Here is a 22,382-nt window from a genome sequence, read left to right as displayed (position 1 = left end):
TCTTTTTGGTTTTTTTTTTCTGGTACCGGGAACCGAACTCACAACCTTGCGCTTGCCAGGCAGGCGCTTTTGCCGCTGAGCTAAATCCCCAGCCCCTCTCAAGAAATTTTTAAAGGGGGTCTGGAAATGCGGTCAGTGCTTCGTGGGTGGACCCACGCCCCTCCCTACAGGCACATGGTGCTGGCCCCACTTTCAGATGCGCCTGTTGCTGGCTGGGGGAGGTGCAGCAGGTCTTCGGCATAGGGGGATGGAAGAGAGGGCCCAGGCAGCACATGCGAAAGCGGTGCCTCCCGGTGCCCGCAGGAAGCTCAGCTGTGTGGCAGGCGGCTCCCCAGGCCTAGGACACAGGTGGGCTCGGGCGAGTGTGCCGCCCAGACCCTTGGCTTCACACGGGCAGCCATCACGACAGGGCTCAGGTGCGTGGTGTCACCCTGCCCCGATCTTGTCGCAGGACTGATGGCGAGGAGCAGACGCGGCTCAGCCTGAACTGCACGCCGGAGGCCTTGATGCGCGTGGTGGCCTGGCTCGCCCAGAACCAGCAGCTCTACGAGAAGACTGAGATCCTGGCCCTGGAGAAGGTGCCTCGGACGCTCCGCTGCTGAGCCCGGGTGGCTGCGTGTCCCGCACGGCACCGCTGCGGTGTCCTCAGCAGAGAAGGAGCCCCACGTGGCTCGTGTGCGCTGGGCTGTCCTTTGCTGTGAAGCTGGCCCGGCAGACTCGTCGGCATTCTGTTCCCCGTTCGGCAGGGGTCCCCTAGCAGCGAGGGAGGGAGGAGCGCATTCAGCCCTGCCCTGCCCCGCAGGGGGCGCGGAGCGGGGGAGCTGGGGCAGAGATGGGAGGAGGTGGATCCCTTCCGGGCTAGCGGACAGGGTTCCTCCTGGTTAGAAAGTCACAGGTTTGGTCTCTGTTGCCCGGTCCGGCCCGTGGCATTAGGTCTCATCTTCAGGTGAAAAAGTGTATTGGAAAACATGCATAGTTCCAACTACTTTATGGATATCTCCCACTTAGAGCGCTCATAAATGTTTCGAATCCAGTGTGCACAGGTGTTGACCTCATTTCTGCTCCAGCCCTTTAAACCTCTTCTTTTTCTGTTTCTTTGGGGCTTTCCAGGGTTCTGTGGCTGCTCCCGAGCTCCTGTGAGTCCTGCTCTGAGCTCTGTCCCTTCTCTCTTGCGTTTGTCTGCCCCACTCGGGAGCACGGGGGACCGAGGCCTACTGACGGGCCTCTGCACCCTGCCACCCTCGGCCCTCCTCCCTCCCTCCGTCCCGCAGGCGCCTCAGCTCACCCCTTGGGGGCCCCTCGCTTTCTCGACCCAGGCCCTTAGGTCGGCTCCCTGTGGGCTGCAGCGTGGTGAGCCTCGCAGGAGGGTGTTGGGCTGAGCGCCAAGGAGGTCCGGGCCCCCAGGCCTGAGGTCCCCAGTGTGTGCTTCGTTACTGCCTGCCCTGTGGTCTGCGTTTCCGGACTGGCGCGGACCGTGAGGCTCAGCCTCGCTTCTCTTCAGCCCTTGCTGCAGCACGCTGGGATGGGGCGCCTGTGCACACTGGACGAGTCTGTGAGCCTGGCCGCCGTGATCGAGCGGGTGAAACGACACCTGAAGCTGCCCCATGTCCGTCTGGCGCTTGGCGTGGGGAGGACCCTCGGTGAGTGCATCGCCCCTGTCCGAAGCCTCCAGGCTTTGTCTCCAGTGGCGGGGCCGGGAAGCTGGTGGTGCGGAGCGGGGAGGAAGCCGCGATGGGAAGTGAGGCCCGGGCTGGCAGGTCTGTCGGGCCTGGTGTGCCCGGCTCTCGGTGCCCAGCGTGGGCCGGGGGAGTACAGAGGACTGTGGTGAGTGCTCCAGGAAGCGGTGAGGCTTGCGGCGGGGCCCGGCACTTGCTGAGGGTCGTGGCAGCTGCCTTTTCCCCTGGCTTTTCCAGGGCCCTGGGGACAGGGCGGACGAGGTGGGCAGCTGAGGGTGCCACGCGCCTGCACCTGCTGTGCACGGCAGGGTGAGGGTGCATCCTGGAGTCACACAGCCTCGCTCCAGGGTTTGTCCTGTCCCTCCGCACTGAGGTCACACACTGTCCAGCCACTCTGTGTGCAGGAGCCTTCTTTGCAAATGCTCTTTGGTGGCTTTTTTTGGAGTTGGGAATCAAACTCCGGACCTCGCACTTACCAGGAAGGCGCTGTGTTGGCTTTTTGTTTGTTTTTTGAGACAAGGTCTCGATATGTAGTTCAGGCTGGTGATCTTCCTACCTCAGCCTTCTGGGTGCTGGGATGACAGGTGTGCGCCACCACGCCCACTACAAATGCTGCATGTGCCATACAAGCTCACTGAGTTGGGTGGGGAGGCTGCCTGCACTGAGGCACAGGGACAGCACCGAGCGCAGTAGGTGTCCATGGCAGCCAGGAGAGAAGTGAGCTCCCCGGGCCGAGTCAGCTCCAGCAGCCCACAAGAGTGGCTCCTGGCCCCTCACAGACACCCTCAGGCTTCGGCCTGCGAGTTTGTGCCTTGGCTTGGCTGCACGTGCAGTTGCCTGTGCCAGCCTGCGGTGTCCCCGCAGCGTCTCCTGGCCTGGCAGCGCTGGGAACTGCAGTTGCCCCGCAGCGTCGCTGAAGGCCGCATGACCCGTGCGGTGCTGTACCTGCCACCTGTCGGCAGGAGAGCTGGTTTCCTAAGGTTCAGTCAGCACAGTGCACGCCGGGGACGAGGACGCTGTGTGCACCGTGGCAGGGCTGGAACTGCGGTTTATGCTGTCTTGTTTGCTCATCTCAAAGACTCCCAAGTCCGAGACGTGGCCCTGTGTGCTGGCTCCGGGAGCAGCGTCCTTCGGGGGGTGCAGGCTGACCTGTACCTCACAGGTAGGAACTCTCGCAGCTTTTAGGACAGTGCTGGGGACATAGGTGACATTTAAGATGTTTTTTGAACTTGAGTGGGAACACCAGAATTGGGAATGTAGTTTTGGGAAGGGAAGAAGTCACTTAATGATTTAGTATTAGATTATCTGAGAAATTGACATGCAGGCCTGTAGTCCCAGCTGCTTGGGAGACTGAGGCAGGAGGATTAAAGTTTGAGCCTAGCTCAACTTAGTGAGCACTTTTTCTATCAAAATAAAGAGATAAAAGGCTTGAAGGTGTAGCTTATTGGGAATGTTCTGTGTTCAGTCTGCAGTACTGACAGATAGTAGATAGACACATAGATAACAAGACTGGTTTGATGCCCTGCTGCCCCAAGTCAGTGTGTCCCTGGTCTGCACCCTGAGCTGCTGCAGCTGAGGTGGAGTCCTGCGTACTGGCTGCCTCAGAAACGGATCTAGATAAATCTCCTCCTCATCTTTTATGTATGTATGGGTGTATTTGAGACGGGTCTGAGTAGTTCAGGCTGGCTTCAAAGGTTCGATCCGTGTAGCCCAGGCTGGCCTTTAACTCATGGCGATCCTCCTGCCTCAGCCTTATGTGCTAGGATCATAGATGTGTGCCCTCTTCTTCCTCATCAGTAGCCTCGGACATTTGCTTGGGTCACCAAGAGGAAGTTAGGATTCTTGGTGGGATGGCTTTGGCTGTTCCATTTGCTTCACAGACGACACACGCTTGTGCTACTTCAGCTTTCTGTCTGGTGGTTAAGCATTTGTCTCCCCTGCCACAGGCGAAATGTCCCATCATGACGTCCTGGATGCCACTTCCCGCGGAATCAGCGTCATCCTTTGTGAACACAGCAACACAGAGCGAGGCTTTCTTTCTGAGCTGCGAGACCTGCTGAGTGTGCACCTGGAGAACAGGGTGCAGGTGGTGCTATCTCAGAGTGACAAGGACCCTCTCTGTGTGGTGTAGGCACCCTGTCTCAAAAAATCAGAGGAAACTAGACAGCTTAAGATTGCCCAAGGAGGGCTGGGGATATAGCTCAGTGGCATAAGTGCCTGCCTGGCAAGCACAAGGTCCTGAGTTCAATTCCCAGTACCAAAAAGATGAAAAATAAAAGATTGCCCAAAGCCCACGGCTAGGAAATGGGTTGAAGTCCAGACTTGGCCAGTGTGCAAAACTGTTTCTTAGATGCATTCACAGCAAAACTGGTGTTAGCAGTATGGGAGCAATCCAGTTTTTTTGAGACAGGGTCTCACTATGTACTTCAGACTCGCCTTGAACTTGCTATGGAACTCAGAGCAATCCTCCAGCCTCAGCCTCCCAGATCCTGGGATTGCACGTGTGCGCGCCACCCTGCCTGGCTAGCAATCCTCTTTTACTGTGATTTTTTTTATCTTTGGGTGGTATGATGGGAAATTAAAAAAAAATACTTCTAGTTTCTCTTTGCGACATGTTATTTTGATAATGGTAAAAACAAATCTTTCAAAACACTGTCCAAAATGTCCAGGGGTTTACATTTCTTTTGTAGGTTAGCTTTCTACCAATTGTCACCTGGAGGGCTCAGGACCCTAGCAGGGATCATTCACAGTGGGTCACTGAGAGCAGCCCGCAGACCTGAGCCCTGTGCCGCCATGTCCTTTGGGTTAGCTGTGGGTGAGAAGCGGTCTCAGGAGGGCTGGGCAGTCTCATCAGAAGAATGGTGACACTGCAGAAGTGCAGCTTTGGAAGCTGAGGCGCAGGGACATGGCCTTGGGGAACAAAGATGCCCACACAGGTTAAAGAGGGCCGTTGGTATTTTCAGAAATAAACTAAGCTAAAAAGTGATTCTATTCAAGTTGGCTTTTATTTGTTAATAGCACTCTGTTACATATACTTACTGTTCTCAAATGGTATACAGACACAAAAATATAAAAATAAACCATATATTTAAGAGCAAATGCAAAAATTTGCATGTTAGGTCATTAAAAGTTTTATATATTTTTATAGTATAACAGTTACAAATAAGACAAAAGCAAGAAAGCAAAGTACAAACCAGCAAGCATGGTACCACTATTTCTAAATGGAGGAGGAGACACCTTTCATATGCAGTGTCCAGTGGTGGCGAACCTTTCGGTAATAACAGACATCTGGCTGCCCCCTCGTGCCACAGGTTCGCCACCACTGGCCTAGACATGCACAGAAGAGCAGGGAAGATGCTGCGTGTGGCTGGCTAAGCCCTGTGCTCAGGGAGTGGAAAGCAAATTCATTCTCATTAAATACACTGGTACTGGCAAGAAAACTTACGAAGTCAATTCACGTACAAGTCATGTATTTTGAGTAGCTATATTTAAGACTATAATGGGTTTAACACAAAGTCAATCATACATCACAAAAAATTAACAAGATGAGAAATGAGTGAGAAAGCTGATGCTGCACAGATTTTATTAGTTCTGTTTTCACAAAGTATTTCATTTCCACGTGTGAAGTGTTTCGGGGTTGGGTGTGAAGACCAGACGCTCTCAGTGGTGGCCGAGCTTAGCTGTTTTTTCCCTAAGCACACAGGCTGTGTGAATACTCAGAGGCTGACACTGGCACTTTCCAAGAGGTGGAAAGATCCTGCATGTGTTTTATGTCTGCTGGACATCAGCCACTGTTACTAATATACTGTTCACCTGCCTAGTAATCAAGAAAATAAAAACGTCAGTATAAGAGAATAAAATAAAGTGTTTTATTTTCTGTTCTGAAAACAGTCACTAACCAGTAATTCTTACCCCTCAGCCTGGCTTCCCAGTCTGTCCCTGAGGTCAGGGTCACAGTGTGGCTGTGTTTTGTTTTGTTTGGTGGTGTGGGGAACTGAACTCAGGACCTTGCGCTTGCCAGGCAGGCACTTATACCACTGGCCTATATCCCAGCCCGTGGCTGTGACTTAACGCATCCCAGGCTGGGTTCCCTTGCCCTGCCGCCCCCACCACCTGTGTCCAAAGGGACAGAGTTCGGTCCCCCCCATGCACCTTTCCTGAGCTGCCCTCCCGACACACTGGCTTCAACATATAACGTGCGTGGGACACTCTGGGACAAGCACTCTGCAAACAGCCAGCTGGGGGAGTATTAAAGGCCCTCCTCAAAAAATTAGTATCTCTAGGTAGAAAAGCATTCAGAAACATCCAGTTCCAGCAGTCCCTGAGCATCCTCCATCCAGCAGGAAGTCTCCAGAGGTAATGATGAACAAAGGCACATTCGCTCGGCCGGGGGTACTTCGGAGCACTGGCTGTGGCCGCTGCCGGCTGTTGTACACGTGGTGCCCCGCGGCTCCGCACACCGGGAAGGGAGGAGTGGCGCGCTGGCTGCTGTGAAGGCCACGCTGGGCCGTGCCACGCCCACAGACCCCTCCAACAGAGGCAGCTTCAAGCCTCCTCCTCCTCCTCCAAGAAGTTGATCAGTGTCGCACTGTCAACGGGAATTAGTAAGTACTCCACGCCGTCAGCTCCCTGGAGGATCCAGAACACCCGCACATCAGTTCCTTGTAAGAGCTGCTCAAACCTACAGTGGGTTCAACTAAAAGCATGTTTCATTTCTCTTAAGGACCTTTTTTTTTTTTTTAAATTTATTTCGTTTGTTTTTGTGGTGCTGGGGATTGAACTCAGGGCCTTGTGCATGCCAGGCAAGAACTCCACCACTGAGCCACATCCCCAGCCCATTAAGGACTATTTTAAATAAATACGTAATTTAAAAATTAAGGCAAGATGGACACAGCGGCATACGCCTGCAATCCCAGCACTCGGAGGCTAAGGCAGGAAGATCACTGAGGGTCTGAGGCCAGCCTGGGCTACACAGTGAGACGCTATTCAAAACTAAACAGCACAACACACACACAGAACGTGCAAGGGGCCCAGGTGTGTGTTTTCTGCTTTGCAACTCTGGGTTCTGGTTAAGGCACTTTATGCTGGCAACGTCGGGGGGTGGCAGCTCCCATGCCCACCTTGTGCGGCTGCCCTGTCTCTCCTGAGCCTGACACCCCTTCCCCTTTCTCTGGGTCTCTCCTGCCGGCCTCTACACACCAGAGCACGGGCCACTCACTGTCCCAGCCTGCGGCACTGACCCCGGACCGCCACAGCCCCACCTGGCACTCCTGGAGTTGGGAACTGCACGCACGGTGACACGACGCCGTCCTGGGACGTGGTCTGCTTGGAGCATGGTGTAACGCCTGAGCCTACACGTGCTCTTCGCCCTTCAGGAAGTGCTCGCCGCCTCAGCTCCCCTCCTGGCTCCCAGGACGTCATCTCCCGAGGCCAGGCGTCGCAGCAGGCCTCCCTCCCGGCCCTCTCACACCCGCTACCCGGCCGGGCTGCCCGCTGTGGTCTTGGCCCTGGCCTGGGTGCCAATGCCTGTCCGCCTCAGCCCTCAGCCCATGTGTGCATCTCTGCTACGGAGCAGGCGTTACTGCCCTGCCTCCTTGCACCTCCCTGCACATCGCCTGGTGCTCCGCCCTGCTAAGAGGTGGGAGCACCTGCAGATCCGTACAGCCCCCTCCGGGCACAGGCACGTGGCGTCTGAATGACACTTTTATCTCAGAGACTGAAACCCTTCCCCTGGTCTCAGACACACACGGTGCAGCCCGAGGCCACCTTGAGCTCCCGGTACACACTGGGCGCCCTCCTTTCCTGGGTCTCTGGCTGTGCTTTCCCGGCTGGAATACGCCTTTCCTCTCAGGATCCCCACTCTGTATGGCTCTAGTTCACCTGGGGCTTCACCTGCGCTAGGCAAGTGCTGTGCCACGGAGCTCCGCCTGCAACCCCTTTTTAAACGCTTTTATTTTGAGATTCAGTACTGCTGAGTTGGGATATAGTTCAGTGGCACAGTGCCTGCCTGGCAAACAAGGTCCTGAGTTCGATTCCCAGTTCCAAAAAAAAAAAGTATTGCTAAATTGCCCAGGCTGGAACTCAGTCCCTCCTTCCTGAGCCTCCTTTGTGGCTGAGAGTGTAAGTATGTGCTGCCGTGCCCAGCTACCTCCAAGTGGAGAGATCTAACCAGTGCATCTCAGCACAGTGATACCCAGAATGAGGTCAAATTCACCTGTTTTATTTTTTTGTCTTTTTGAGACAGGGTCTCACTGTGCAGTTCAGGCTGGCCTTGAGCTCACTTTGTAGCCCAGGCTGGCCTCAAACTTCCAACGATCCTCCTGCCTCAGCCTTCTGAGTACTGGAATAATAGGCATACGCCACCACGGCTGGCTAAAGTTTTACATGTGCGTGGTTACCTGACACTGTCCACATCTCTCTACTAGGCTTTAAGTTCTAAAAGAAAGGCACCTACAGCATGGTTTTGCTATTACTGTGTCCTACTACTTCATGTGTATCTGACCCTCAGGAAATACTGACTGGGTTGCTGGACGGGAGAGGGGGACAGAAGGGAACAGCGCGGCACGGCTCCTGCTCTGCTGCTTGTGGCTGCTCGCTTGGCCTGGGCTCATGAAGCTGGCCCCGGCTTCTTCCCACCAGCTTTTTCTGTCCAGCCCAGTGCTGCAGGGACTGGTGAGTCCATGGAGACTCACTGCGCATCCGGGCTGAGTCCAGGGGCCTCCTGCCCCTCAGTACAGGCACATACGGCTCCTGTGGGAGCAGCTGAAACCCAGTCTTACCTTCTTCGTTCTTATGAGCCTGTGGTCCCTGAACTCAGTCAGCTGGGCCCGAAGCGTCAGGTCACTGTTGACAAGGAAGGCCTCCCGACACTGCTGGTAGAAGTCTTGGAAGGACAGCCCTGGAGAGTTCAAGAGGAGAAAGGGCCTCAGTCAGCCCTACAGGCAGGTCCCGGAGGGAAGCGCAGCTGCCTGTTGTGATGCCGCCCACACGGTGGATGAGGAGAGCGAATGAAGCTAGGAAGCACTTGGGTGCTGCCCGTGGAAGCTGAGTCAGACAGAGCCAACTGCTGGACTCGGTCAGTGCGACTGAACAGCACATTTCAACAGCTTGGGCTAAGCTGACTTTCAGAAACAACTAAGTTGGGCTTGGCGGTGCACACCTATAACCCTAGCACTCAGGAGGCCGAGGCAGGAGGGTTACTGCAAAGTGAATTCAAGGCCAGCCTGAACTGCATAGTGAGACCCTGGTGGAAAGAAGGAAGGAAGGGAGGGAGGGTGGGCGGGAGGAAGGGAGGCAGGCAGCCAGGCAGGAGAAACCTAAGTCATGAGAGGTGACCAATTACTACAGCTTATTTGTCATTAACATTTTTTCCCAGCCAGGCGTGGTGATACACACGCCTGTAATCCCAGCACTCGGGAGGCTGAGGCAGGAGGATCACTGCGAGTTCCAGACCATCCTGGGCTATAAAATGAGCTCAAGGCCAGCCTGCGTAGAGATTCTGTCTCAAAAAGACAGAAACAACAACAACCACAACAGCTACCATTTTTTTCCCAAAAGGAAGAAAGTCTCCTAAAATGCCCGAGTATGAAAAGCACAGTGCAGGCAGACACGAAGTCAAGGCTCGGTGCGGGGACGTCGCAGCCGGCTGGGCGGCCCTTCAATCACACTGGGGGACAATGCGCCTGGGCGACAGGAGGGCGGGGGGAGCGGCTCGCACAGGGTCACCAGTGTTAGATACCAGTGTAGGAAGGGTCCTCCTGCTTATCCAGCTGATACTTCATTAGCAGCCTGAAAATTCCCCTAGGGAAAGAAAAACACCGATCAGAGCCAGAATCCGCAACAAGGGAGGGAAGCAGCGAGAGCCGGGTGTCTCACTATCCTGCCCTCCCTCAGAGACACGGCCCCGCCTCAGACAGGAAGAGCCTTTTTATCTAGGAGTGCTTCTTAGGCTTCTTTGAGGTTTTATTCCTCTGTGCTACACATGCTGACTACTTTCACTGTGGGGAGCTGGTACACACACGTAACGTACCTCCCTTCTTTTCACTTCTCTGTTCTTTTGGGTTTTCTCTCACTGGGGATTACTCCCCCTTGTAGAAAATTTGGAAAGCATTATAACATCTAAGAGGCAAATGCCAACTCCATAACCTTAAGGTAACACTAGGTGTTGCTGTCAGTAGGCATGAGGCAGGACTGGAATATATGAACTCATACATTCATGTATATAACATGCACCTTTAAAAATTTTCTTTCCTGGGCTGGAGATACAACTCTGGCACAGCGCCTGCCTGGCAAGTGCAAGGTCCTGAGTTTGATTCCCAGTACAAAAAAAAAAATTTTTTTCCTAGCACTGGGGACTGAACCCAGGTCCTTTGCACCAAGCTGCATCCCAGCGCTTTTTGGAGACTCGATCTCACTAAGTTGCTAAACTGCCCAGGCTGGGCTTGAATTTGAAATCCTTCTGCCTCGGCCTTGCAGAGCACTGGGATTACAGGTGTGCCCACCACGCCCAGCTGTGTATACCATTTTGTACCTTTTCTTTTCTTTTTTGAGACTGGGTCTCGCTGTGCAGTTCAGGCCAGCCTTGAGCTCACTTTGTAGCCGAAGCTGGCCTTGGAACTTGCGACGATCCTCCTGCCTCAGCCTCCCAAGTGCTGGGATTACAGGGATATGCCACCATGCCTGGCTAATTTCCTTTTCAATTATTAATTTTTTTCCTGTATCTTTTTAAGCTGCTTCCAAGTAAATTTTAATGATTTAGTACAAACCACAAACTAGCCATCTCCCTATTTTAGATTAGATAATTGCCTCCTTTTTTTTCCCTTAATTTTGACACAGGGTCTTTCTATGTACTTCATTGAGCTCACTTTGGTAGCCTATGCAGGTCTTAAACTTATAACGATCCTCCTGCCTCAGCCTCCCAAGTGCTGGGATTACAGGGATGAGCCACCATGCCCGGCTAATTTCCTTTTCAATTATTGATTTTTCCTATATCTTTTTAAGCTGCTCCCAGGTAAATTTTAATGACTTATTACAAACCACAAACTAACCATCTCTCTATTTGTTTTGGATTAGATAATTGCCTCTTTTTTTTTTTTTTTTTTTTGAGACAAAGTCTCTTTATGCAGTTTAGGCTGCCTTTGAGCTCACTTTGTAGTCTAGGCTGGTCTTGAATTTATAACGATCCTCCTGCCTTAGCCTCCTGCATGCTGGGATTACAGGGATGCACCACCATGCCTGGCTAATTTCCTCTTTTAGATGATTCAAAATAACTACATTAAGTAAAAGTGTACATTTTTCATATTGTGAATTACTCCTGTGGGAGAGTAAACCAAGTGGAACTATGGAGTTTAAAGGAATATTACACAACTGAATATTCCCAGGAGTTCCTGGCTATACCAAAATTCCTGAGGCTTTGCATTTTCACTTTTATGGTGATATAGAGAATAATTCTATAATCACATTTTGGATCTCCTGAATGACCACTTTGTAACTACTGTGAATTTTGATGAAGATTCTTGGTCAATGATATGCATATCAAGTAAAAACTAGATCACACGGACTTTGCAGAATGAACCAAAATTTCAAATCACTTAAAACTTTAAGGAAGTGTGGAGGCTGACATCCGGGTGCTCAGGCACGCCCAGATAAAAACTCTCTGCATTAGAGCAGTCAGTGCCTGTTTAATGTCCAGCATTTGTATTTTTGTTTTTTGTCTTTTCACTATGTATGTAGTCCAGGGTGGCCTTGAACTCACTGTGTAGCCCAGGCTGGCCTCAAACTCACAGCCATCCTCCTGCCTCAGCCTCCCGAGTACTGGGATTACAGGTGTGTGCTACCACACCCAGGCAAGTACAGCATTCTTGTCCTACACAGACCTCAACTTCACATCAACTTACAACAGTCCTTTACCAGTAAGTACAATAGCAGAATGGAGGGAAGACCTTTTCTCCCCGCAATTCCACCAAAACAGCTAACGACAGCTGGGCTAGGGGTGTAGCTGAGGGCAGAGCACTTGCTAGGCATGTGCGAGGGCCTGGGTTGGATCCCCAGCACAACAAAAAAGAAAAAAAAGCATTACTGCAATACTAATCTTACTTTCAGTCTACAAATTAATAGATAATAATTTTTTACAGTGCTGGGGATAAATCCAGAAATCACGAATGCTAGGCAAGTACCCTACCACCGAGCTGCCCCGGCCCTGGCTGCCCTTCCTTCCAGCTGTTGTTTTCTACTTACCCTGTTTGCTGCATGTCTGGAAAAGGGGGATGCATTTGAGCAGGAAAGTGCTATGCTGTCTTGGCCAGAAGTGTCTGCCCAATGTGCTTTTTAAACAGTCTTTGCTATTATATCTTAAGACAGTCCCACCTGCTTACAGTTTAAGTGAATTTTGTATCAAATTTAAAAGACAATTTTTAATGTTCTATTTATTTAGTTAGTGAATCTATCTACAGAAGTGGGGATGGAGCCCAGGACCTGGCACATGCTCGGCAAGTGCCACAGTACTAAGCTCCACGCCCAGCCCTCGATACGCAGTTGTTAAAGAAGAAACATCTTCCTTCTCACCTTGCATTGGGGGTCAGGCTTCGCAAGACGTGCGTCAGGGCACCCAGGGGGAGCGAGCCGGACTGCTTGACCAGCAGGGAGCTCTCGTAGGATGTCTCCTCAGTGTAGGGGCTGTATGTGGTAGTCTCATACCACAGCCAGTTATAAAGGCTCTGCTTGGCATGATCCCACACTAGCATGAGCAGAGAACAGAATTACAAAATATTTTCATATGGTCATGTTACTAGATTCCATTCCAGAAGAACATTCAATAGAGGATCCTAAACTTTTTCATTTTTAATCAATTCCTCATCCAAATCAGTAACTCACAATCTGATGTCACTATCAATCAACATCTGAATCTTTATTTGCACATTAAATACAAATTGAAATATCAGGCATCTTTTAAAAATTAGCAATTCAATATTTCGTTCTGCAGGATCATCACAAAGGATGTGAATTAAGTTCATAAAAGAAACACTGCAACACCCGAGAGTACAAAGAGGCCCGAAGCACAACCGTGTGACTTCTCCTCTAAGATACCCCTCCCCTCTTCAGGGTGTGAGCGTCTGTTTTCAAGGACTCTGCTGTGGCTAGCACTGTGGAACATATGTGTGATCCCAGCTGCTTGGGTGCTAAGACAGGAGGGTCGTTAATTCCAGGCCAGCCTGGGCAACTTCGTGAAATCCCACCTCAAAACAAAATAGAAATACAAAAGAGGAATGAAGTCCAGGGCTCCCTGGCTTCAATCTGCAGCACCACAGAAGGACCAAATCAAACCGAGTGTAACTGTCTTTTAGGCAACTTGTGTGCTTTTTTCTTTTTGGTACTGGGTATTAAATCTAGGTCCTTCCCACTGAGCTACATCCCCAGCCCTTTTGAAAATCTTTTTTACATTTTGAGGCAGGCTCTAATTAAGCTGTTAAATTGGCCAGGCTTGGGTTGACATTGAGATGTTCCTGCCTCAGCCTGCCACAGTAAGGTATTACAGGCATGTGCCCTGACACCTTGCTTGTTTTTGTTTGTTTTTCCTTTGATGAAGAGTCTAAATAAGTAGCTCAGGCTGGCTTCAAACTCATTATGTAGCCAGGCTGGTCTTAAACTCAGGACCCCTTTGCTTTAGTCTACTTTGTGTTGGCACTATAAGCATGCACCACTATATCCAGCTAACCTGTGTCTTTAAATATGTAGGGTGGGGGGAATACTAAAATACAGTAAAAAATTTTGAAACATTAATCTTCAAGAAAGAAAGCAGGGGGGCTGGGGATTTAGCTCAGCGGCAAAAGCGCCTGCCTGGCAAGCGCAAGGTCGTGAGTTCGGTTCCCGGTACCGGAGAAAAACCAAAAAAAAAAAAAAAAAAAGAAAGAAAACAGGCTGGGTTATAGCTCAGTGGCACAGTGCCTGCCTGGCAAGCATGAGGTCCTAAGCATGAGGTCCTGAGTTCCATTACTGGCACCAAAAGCAAGCAAGCAAGCAAGCGATATTTAACTTACTAAGAGGAGCATTGAGGTGATCAATAGATGCTATCAGGTATATGTTTCGCAAAGATGACAGCTGTCCAATCATCTGCTGGCTCTTGTCTCCTCTCAACATTTGGCTGTCCAAGTTGTGGATAACAAGGAAGAGTTCTAAAGAAGAATCTGAAAGGAAAGGGAATCCAACTGTAACTTTCAGTAAGTATTTGTGAAGTCTCTACCACACATAAATGCCTACATAGTAAAGTATGTGTCAACGCAGTATAGGATATCAGCACTTGGGAGGCTGAAGCAGGAGGATTGCTATGAGTCTGAGGCCAGTCTGGGCTACACAGTGAGTTCAAGGCAAGTCTGAACTGCACAGAGAGACCCTGTGTCAAAAACAAACGAACAAAAATAATATAGGTTAAGTAACATTGCCAAGCTGGGCCTGGTGATGCACGCCTGTAACCCAGAGCTCTGAGAGGCTGGAGCAGGACCACTGCAAGTTTAAACCCAGCCTGGGAACTGTGTGAGACTGTCTCTAAATAAAAACTAAGCTGGGCATGTGGCACATGCCTGTAATCCCAAAACCTGGGAGGCTGAGGAAGGAGGATCGCCATGAGTTTGAGACCAGCCTGGGCTACATAGGGAGTTCAAGACCAACCTGAACTACACAGTGAGACCATGGCTCAAAAAACCAAAAATGAATGAATGAATGAGGTGAGGACCGAGCTCAGAACCTAAGATGTTATCAATTATCACGCAAGTCAGGCCCTAACGTTTTTGGTGGTGGTGCTGAGGACTACGCCCAGAGCCTCACACGAGTCAAGTGCTCCACCACGCAAGATGCACACACCAGACAGCAGGTGGCTGGGTGCACGCTGCACTGCAGGGCAGGAGCGCCAGGGACAGCAAACAGGGCTTTCAAGGTGGAAGAAAGAGACTGCAGAAAGCCCTGCTTATGACAGAAGCCAAGGGAGACAAAAAAGTGGGAGAGCTTCAGGAGCTGCACAAGCGTCAGGGAGTGAAAGTCAGTGATCGGTTTAGGGATGGAGCTGACAATACCATTGAATACGTCAGAGATCAAGATAAAGAATGAAATCAGGCCATGAGCTAAAGAAAAAGAAAATGACAGATAACCAATAGCAAACAGCTCTGGTAGCATACAAGGAAAAAGCAGGTTAAAAAAAAATAGAAGGTGGGGGGCTGGGGATTTAGCTCAGCGGCAAAAGCGCCTGACTGGCAAGCGCAAGGTCGTGAGTTCGGTTCCCGGTACCGGAGAAAAACCAAAAAAAAAAAAAAATAGAAGGTGGGAAGCTGGGTGTGGTGCACGTATCTGTAATCCCAGCACCCGGAGAGGCTGGGGCAGGAGGACTGCAAATTAAAGCCGCAACAGCCAAGGACAACCGATTCTAGAAGTCTAAATCAGCATATAAATGGTTCTTATCAAAATGATCTTCATTTTTGTTTGTGCAGACAGACACACATGTTTAACTACATTCTAAAACTATACACCATCCACTTCATGTTACCTTCTTTAAATCTGCTTACGATCCAGTCTAGCTGATCCAGAGGACTTCGGAAAGTGCCCCTATGATCAAGGACTTCTTCTGTAATAGAATTCAGGATCTGTACCGTGAGAGCACAAGAGGTACCACAGCAATTACCACGTATTCTGACACAGGACAAATACAGCTAGCACATCACTCCTCTTTACAGGTTAAAAGTTAGTTTGGACTTCTCATGAAAACCTAAAAAAATCACTTTAAAGCTTTCTAGCAGAGACTTAAGTATCCACCAATTCATTCTTTTGCATGAATCGCAATTTAAAGGAAATAGGGAAGGGAGTAAATGTATAAAGATAATATGAAAAGGCAACAAAAACCAACAAAGACCCCCAACTGTGAGATCAGACAACCATACATTTATCACAGGAAACAATACACACACCAAGGACACTTCAAGAAAGGAATACTACGCTGGTTAATACCTAGCATCCAATAGCTTTAAGTTACTTCTTAAAATGATGAAGAAATAGAGCATATGAAGGTGACCTACTGTTGGGGACCACTACAGAGCTGCTCTGAGCAGGATTTAATATTAACCAGTTGGCTTCCCGTGTTTACTTGTGAGCTGTCTGAAGCTTAGGCACCTTGTCTAACAAGGTAAGGCGGCAGCTGAGGAGGTTTGGCTCCAGCCCGTTAACTATGAGAAGGCTGCAACTGCAGTTTCCACACTCCTACAATAAATACCAACCTAAAGATAAGGTATTTCTCCCGATTGTCGTAATTTACTGCTTGGGAAAATTCTCCCAAGGTCCTGTAAGATTCCCTCGATTTCTTGAGTATCCTTCTCCTTTGTTTGAAAACCAAACAAATACGGGCTGCCCAGAGCAATCTCTGGCTAACTCAGAGAGTACTGAAGCTGTAAGAGTGAGTCCCTCCTGGAGCCCTGAAATCATTTCCACTGTCTCATTTATTTAAGCCTTCGCTGTCCATTCGCTTGGGAGATTGCGGGCCTGATCAGCCAGCAATAACTTAGGGTTATTTAACCCAGTTTTTGATAACCTATGATAAACATACTGTAAATCGACAGACTTCTACGTTTTTGTATTTTTAGAATACTAAGATGGCCAAAAAATGTAATCAGCCTGCAGACTCCATAATCCTATACGTCAGAGAAGTTCTGTTATTTGGTAAACAAAGTTAGCATTTCTTAAAATGTAATACATGTCAGCTGGTTACATGGTGGGGAATTCAAAGGCACAGTTTAAGGAAGGTCCCTCTGAGTCCAAACTTGATCTTCCACACTGCACAATCTACCGAGTGTGGAAGCTGAGACAGCGTTTGAATCCGTCCCAGGACAAGGAAGCACCCTCAGGCCTGGAGAAACGGCCTGGCAGGGGACACAATGCAGCCTCTGGAACGTTTCTGAAACTTACTGACTTCACACTGATCCCAGGAAAGAAGCCATTGATGACAACATGGACGGAGTCCTGCAGCACGGTGGTCCGGAACCTTTCTAGTAAATCTCTCTTAGAACCCAAACCATAAAGCACAATGTTGAAACCAAGGCTGTTGGGAAAGAGAGAATCCAGAAAATTAAACTTTGAAACTTCTTACTGCTAACTTTGTTATTAACCAATTTCTTTACTTTACACTTACAAAGCAAGTGTAACTGGAAGGTTTTCAGTGGGACGGCCACATGATCTTTAGAAAGTCATGCAGCTGTGTTAGAATGGATGGACAAAAGAGGAATGAAGCTGCCAAAGATGAAAAATGCGTTAGCTTCAGTGACCAGTTCCGTGGTGGGAGAGGACAAGCGCACACTCAAGATGAGGCAACATGTAAGCGGGCAGGGGCCGTTCGCTGTCTGGACGGGGCGGATGGGAATGACAGGTTCTGGAGGAGTGCAATCTTTCTCCTGCTCCTTTGGCACAAAGGATGGGGTCCACGGCCTGGTGCATCGTACTGCTCAGCTCCACCCTGGACCCTCCTGTGGTCTCACGCTCGGGATCACAGATGAGCTCAATTTGATCTCTGTTGAATTTCCTAAGGGAACCCAGGAAGCAGCTTCCAACGCACATTCAGACCCACACTCCCGCTGCTGCTGAGTGAGGTCAGGGTGCAGCTGCTGCGTGCAGACTGCGAGAGAAGCCCAGAGAGGACACCCAGGGCTCCACTCAAGATGGTCTAGGGTGGCCTGTGGCGATGCAGGACAGCCGGACACAGAGGAGCAGCAGAGGGAGCCCCGGGAGGTGGGGACTGGGGGCAAAGTGGACAGAAGGCTGGCTTCCTGCTGCGGGGAGGGATGGGAGTGTAGAGCTCAGCTCCCAAAACGCTCCTGAGAAAGAAAGCCCCCGCAGCAGGGAGGAGCACCCTCTCCTCAGCACAGCACACTGTTTACAGAAAAACACCAAGCACGGCAGGGCAGCCATGGCCACGCTGTGCTCGGTGGACCTGCCTTCCTGCCCCGTGACAGCGACCCCATGAGTGTGAGCACCTTTACATCAATGTGCACTTTTAGCATTTCCCTACATCCTCTTCTGTCTGCATTTTTGAGGCAGGATCTCTTGTTTGCAGTCCAGACTGGCCTTGAACTTCTAGTCCTCCTGCCTCAGCCTCTTCAGCCACCACACTCAGCTAAAGCCCTTCTAATGCAAGTATGAGAGCAAACAGTTCCTACGATTTGATTTTAATCACTTGGTATTTTAACAGAAATTTAAACTCCTTGTGGTATCTGAAAACCCAAGAAACTGAGGAATAATCTAAGAAATAATAATTTTTAAAATGTTTACAGAACAAATTTTATGAAGTTCTGACGATATATGTACATCGAGTTATATAAAAAGTATATATTCTTTCATCATAAAAGCTTTACTATGAAAAACCAGACTATAATCTAATTGATAGTCATTAATTTGATGACACACATTTTTATCTATTTATAAGTAATTTCTTCATAGACTTTTAATCCTTTTAATTTATTTGTTTTGGCCTTTTTAAGACAGGGTCTCACTATGCAGTTCAGGCTGGCCTTGAACTCATTTTGTAGCCCTTGCTGGCCTTGAACTTGCAGCAATCTACCTGCCTCAGCCTCCCAAATGCTAGGATTACCAGTGTACCTCATCACGCCCAGTGACACAGTTTTAAAAACTAGAATTTATGAAAAGAGTCATACAATAAAATAATATTTCTATATCTGAGTCATCCAACTGAAATATACGTAATTTTAAATAAATATATCAAGTTTATGATAAAAACAACACATTAAATTAGCATAAAAACACACAGCAAGTTTTTTTTTCAAAGGTTCACAATAATATTGAGCCAGGTGTAGTGGTGTACACTGTAACCTAGCACTCAGGAGGGTGAGGCAGGAGGATAGCCCTGAGTTCAAGGCCAGCCTGAACTACATGGTGAGACCCTGCCTCAAAAAAAACCCAAAAACCAAACCAAAACAAAAATACAATACTTACTGTAACTGCAGCATCCATTTATGAAATAATTTTTCATGTTGTTGATTTAATTGTGTAAGTTCAGCAGAAAAGGAAGGAGAAACTTTGCTCAGTAAGTTACGCAGAGTTTGCTAGAAAAAAAAGAGGAAGCATATCATCTTCAAACCACACCTATCAGCTGGGCATGATGGTGCACGCCTGTAATCCCCTGCACCTGGGAGGCTGAGGCAGGAAGATCATTGTGAGTTTGAGACCAGCCTGGGCTATAAAGTGAGCTCAAGGCCAGCTTGAACTGCATAGCGAGACCCTGTCTCAAAAAGACAAAAACAAAAACAAAAATAAACCACATCTGTCAATCAGTCCCAACTAAAACTTTCTTCAGATTGCGCTTGCAAGAGGCCATTAGGGGTGTCTTACCAGGCTTGGAGATGAGCACATCAACTAAACACGTGCAATACTTCAGAGACCCATAAATGTCCCCTTCTCTATGTGTTTTTGGTGGTGCTGGGGTTGAGCTGACCCTTAAGACGGGGTCACTGAACTGCCCTGGCTGGGCTCAGACTTGCAATTCTCTGCCTCAGCCTCCCAAGCCACTGTGATGGAGGTATGTATCACTACACCAGGAGTACATTTGTTTCTTAAAAATTTTTAAGTATTCTTTTCAATATAAAAATGTAGTAACATTTAACCATTTGCTAAGTTATGTCCAGAACCTTTAAAATGATTACAAATTCCTAAAAAGACAGTGTCCGTTTGAGATGATGAAACCCACTGCCCAGTTCTGACCACAAATTCAGACTCTTAAAGCCTGTGGGGGGCAGGAGATATGGCTCAGTGGCATGGCACCTGCCTGGTAAACACAAGGTCCTGAGTTCAATTCCTGGCACCAAAAAAAAAGGCCTGTGGGTTGGGGACTGGGGTGGAGCTCAGTGGTAAAGTATCTGCTTAATATGTGCGAGGTTGCCAAGCACAAGAAAAGAAATAAAACAAAAACAACCTTTGCATCTGAAAACATGTAAAAGGGTAAGATAACAGTTCAAAATATATACATCTCAGAAAACATTATTGTTCTTTAAAATTTACCATTATCATATAGAAACTTGTTCTTTTTCACTCTTTATTACTGTTCTTTTTCAAAGAGTTATTTCTGACAGAGCTGGGCATGGTGGTGCACACCTGTAATCCCAGCACTTGGGAGGCTGAGGCAGGAGGATCCTTGCGAGTTAGAGACCAGCCTGGGCTACAAAGTGAGCTCAAGGCCAGCCTGAACTGCATAGGGAGACCCTGTCTCAAAAAGACAAAAAAGAAGTTATTTCTGACAAATCCTTTACCCTTTGTAAGTATGGGAAAAATTTAAAAATAGTAATATATATAAATTTTTTTTTTAAAAAAAGGGAAGCCAGGCATGCTGGCACTCACAGGTAACCCCTGCACCAGGAAAGGTGAGGCAGAAGGATCATGAATTCAAGCCAGCCTGGGCTAAATAGGAAGAGTCTATCTCAACAAAAAGAAAAAACTCAGGGAGATCAATTACCTTAGAAATTTTTGTTAATAAACCAAGTATAACTCATGTTTTGAAAGAAAACTCCACTGAAGAAGGCAGTGGTGAGAAGAGTGCTGGGCCAGCAGCCCTGCTGGCTGCAGACTTGAGAAATGAGCAGCCCGGGCCACACGCAGTTACAAACACCGAGACCGGCTGAGCCACCCATGCTGCGTCTAAGCCAGGGAAAGGCCTCCCCTTTCATCGGCAGCAACAGGGCCTCGTCCGTCCTCCCCAAGGTCTTTCTGCCTCCAGGTCCTGCTTTTATCTCATCCTCATGGCCGTCATGCAAAATAAAATGCACTCTCTAGGCAAGCATTAGTCTCAACTGTTCCCTGGAAAAACTTTCTGCCTTCTTTTTGGTACAGGGTCTTGCTATGAAGCCTGGACTGACCTCAAATTTTGCATGATGTCTAAGCTGGCCTTGAACTTAAGCTCCTCCTGCCTCAGCTTCCCCAGTGCTAGGATTATAGGGATATGCCACCAAGATCAGCTCAACTTGGCTTTATGACACTTACTTTTAGCTAGTCTCTCATTTTCACCTCAATACCAATGACCCAGGTAACAAAAAAAGAAAAGTCAATACGACCACGATGCATTATATTATTCAAGTCACAGAGCCTCACCCCACGTCCTCCTGCCTCTTTTCTCTATCTTGAAAGCCCTGTCAAAAGCCCTGTGCACCTTGGGATACACACTGAACTCTGGTTCACAGAGCACAGTTTGAGCATCCTTAATCCAAAAAATAAAAAACAGAAAACGTTCCCAAATCTCAACCTTTCCCAGCGCTGACCTGATGCTACCGGAGGAAACTCCACACCTGAGAGGACGCGGCAGATGCCGTCTAGCACGGTCCCAGGCCCTCAGCACACGGCACCCACGTGGGCTGTGTTTAGACTCAGGCCCCAGCCCCAGGACCTCATTATGTTTATGCAAACATCCTAAAATACGAAGCAGTCCAATCTGGAACACTTGTGGTTCTAAGCACTCCAGGTAAGGGGTACTAAGCCTGCATGATGAAGTACTGGTGATCTGCGGGCCAGTAACATTCTCTTCCTGACTTAGATTATCAACCCCACTTTCTACTGAAAGATTTTTTTCTTCTCAATACAGGGGAGTGAATCTAAGGCCTTTCTGCTGAGCTACATCCCAGAGACAGACTGGGATTGAATTTGCCATCCTCCTGCCTCAGCTTCCCGGGTTGGGATTACAGGTGTACACTACCATGCCAGGTGAACAATTCTGCTGATCAGATGTTTCCTCTCTTCCATATAGCTGTAAAATCAGCTCGCAAAACCACAGTACACAGTACACTTGTTACCTTACTGGACATTTCCATAATGTCAAGGAGAACACCTTCAATATTTTGCCAAGTTTGCGAGACAAAGCTTGCAGTTTTGTTTTATGACCACTGTGGGGTTAAGTGAACTTGTGGATGTCAAGTGCTACCTGTGGCTGTCATTTTTTTTCAGTGAAGAATTGTCTTGGGTTGCATATAAAATATAAAATATGGTTAATATATATAAGAAAACTTCCTCTTTTTAAAGTATTTTTATTATAATATTTTTTAAAATGAAGGGCAAGAGAATAAAAGGTGGGCTACAGATTGGACACACACTTGAATGGTAGTGGACATCAAGGAACTATGACTCAGATGCCTATAAATCCTGACGAAATGAAAATTTTTTTTTTGTACTGGGAATCGAACTCATGACCTCATGCTTGCCAGGCAGGCACTGCACCAAGGAGCTAAATCTCTGTCCCCGAAGAAATGAAAGAGTAATGAGAAAAACTACATAATTCATCCTGTCAAAGAGAACTCCAATTGCCAGGTGTGGTGGCACACGCTGAGGCAGGAGGATCACTGCGAGTTCGAGACGAGCCTGGGCTACAAAGTGAGCTCAAGGCCAGCCTGAACTGCATAGTGAGACTCAGTCTCAAAAAGACAAAAAAAAAAAGAACTCCAGCCAGGTGTAGTGGTGCACTCAGGAGGCTGAGGCACAAGGATTACCGCAAGTTTGAGAGCAACCTGGGCTATATATTGAGTTCAAGGCCAGCCTCGACTGCATAGCAAGACTCCATCTCAAAAACAAAACAAAAGAAGGGGGAAAAAAAAGAGAGAGAGAACTCAGTCTGGGGTTACGTAGCATTTGCAGAGTAAAGTGGGTAGCCATCCCACCACCGCGCGTCCTGTCTGGGCAGGACACTCA

The 22,382-nt window shown here is 48.7% G+C and overlaps 2 protein-coding genes across 3 annotated transcripts in view; one reads left to right on the top strand and one right to left on the bottom strand.

The window, feature by feature from the left end:
- Nucleotides 1-4,662, top strand: part of Nif3l1 (NIF3 NGG1 interacting factor 3-like 1) — a 12,635-nt gene extending 7,973 nt beyond the window's left edge. For both annotated transcript variants that reach the window (XM_005373231.2, XM_013511808.1), the window contains exons 3-6: nucleotides 452-578; nucleotides 1,502-1,640; nucleotides 2,755-2,838; nucleotides 3,623-4,662. In XM_005373231.2, coding sequence (XP_005373288.1) covers nucleotides 452-578; nucleotides 1,502-1,640; nucleotides 2,755-2,838; nucleotides 3,623-3,807 — 535 coding nt within the window. In that variant the 3' untranslated portion in view covers nucleotides 3,808-4,662. The remainder of the gene's footprint in view (nucleotides 1-451; nucleotides 579-1,501; nucleotides 1,641-2,754; nucleotides 2,839-3,622) is intronic.
- Nucleotides 4,663-22,382, bottom strand: part of Orc2 (origin recognition complex, subunit 2) — a gene marked incomplete in the record, with an annotated part of 51,801 nt that continues 34,081 nt past the window's right edge. Inside the window, 8 exon segments of the mRNA XM_005373229.2 lie at nucleotides 4,663-6,305; nucleotides 8,456-8,574; nucleotides 9,415-9,476; nucleotides 12,240-12,411; nucleotides 13,712-13,858; nucleotides 15,208-15,304; nucleotides 16,617-16,749; nucleotides 18,654-18,763. Of these exon segments, the coding sequence (XP_005373286.1) occupies nucleotides 6,222-6,305; nucleotides 8,456-8,574; nucleotides 9,415-9,476; nucleotides 12,240-12,411; nucleotides 13,712-13,858; nucleotides 15,208-15,304; nucleotides 16,617-16,749; nucleotides 18,654-18,763 (924 nt within the window).

This window comes from Chinchilla lanigera, unplaced genomic scaffold, assembly GCF_000276665.1.
Source record: "Chinchilla lanigera isolate Chin_1 unplaced genomic scaffold, ChiLan1.0 scaffold00002, whole genome shotgun sequence".
In the NCBI taxonomy this organism is placed as follows: Eukaryota; Metazoa; Chordata; class Mammalia; order Rodentia; family Chinchillidae; genus Chinchilla; species Chinchilla lanigera.
Note: the sequence above shows the minus strand (reverse complement) of the source record. Positions and strands in the feature narration are given on the sequence as shown.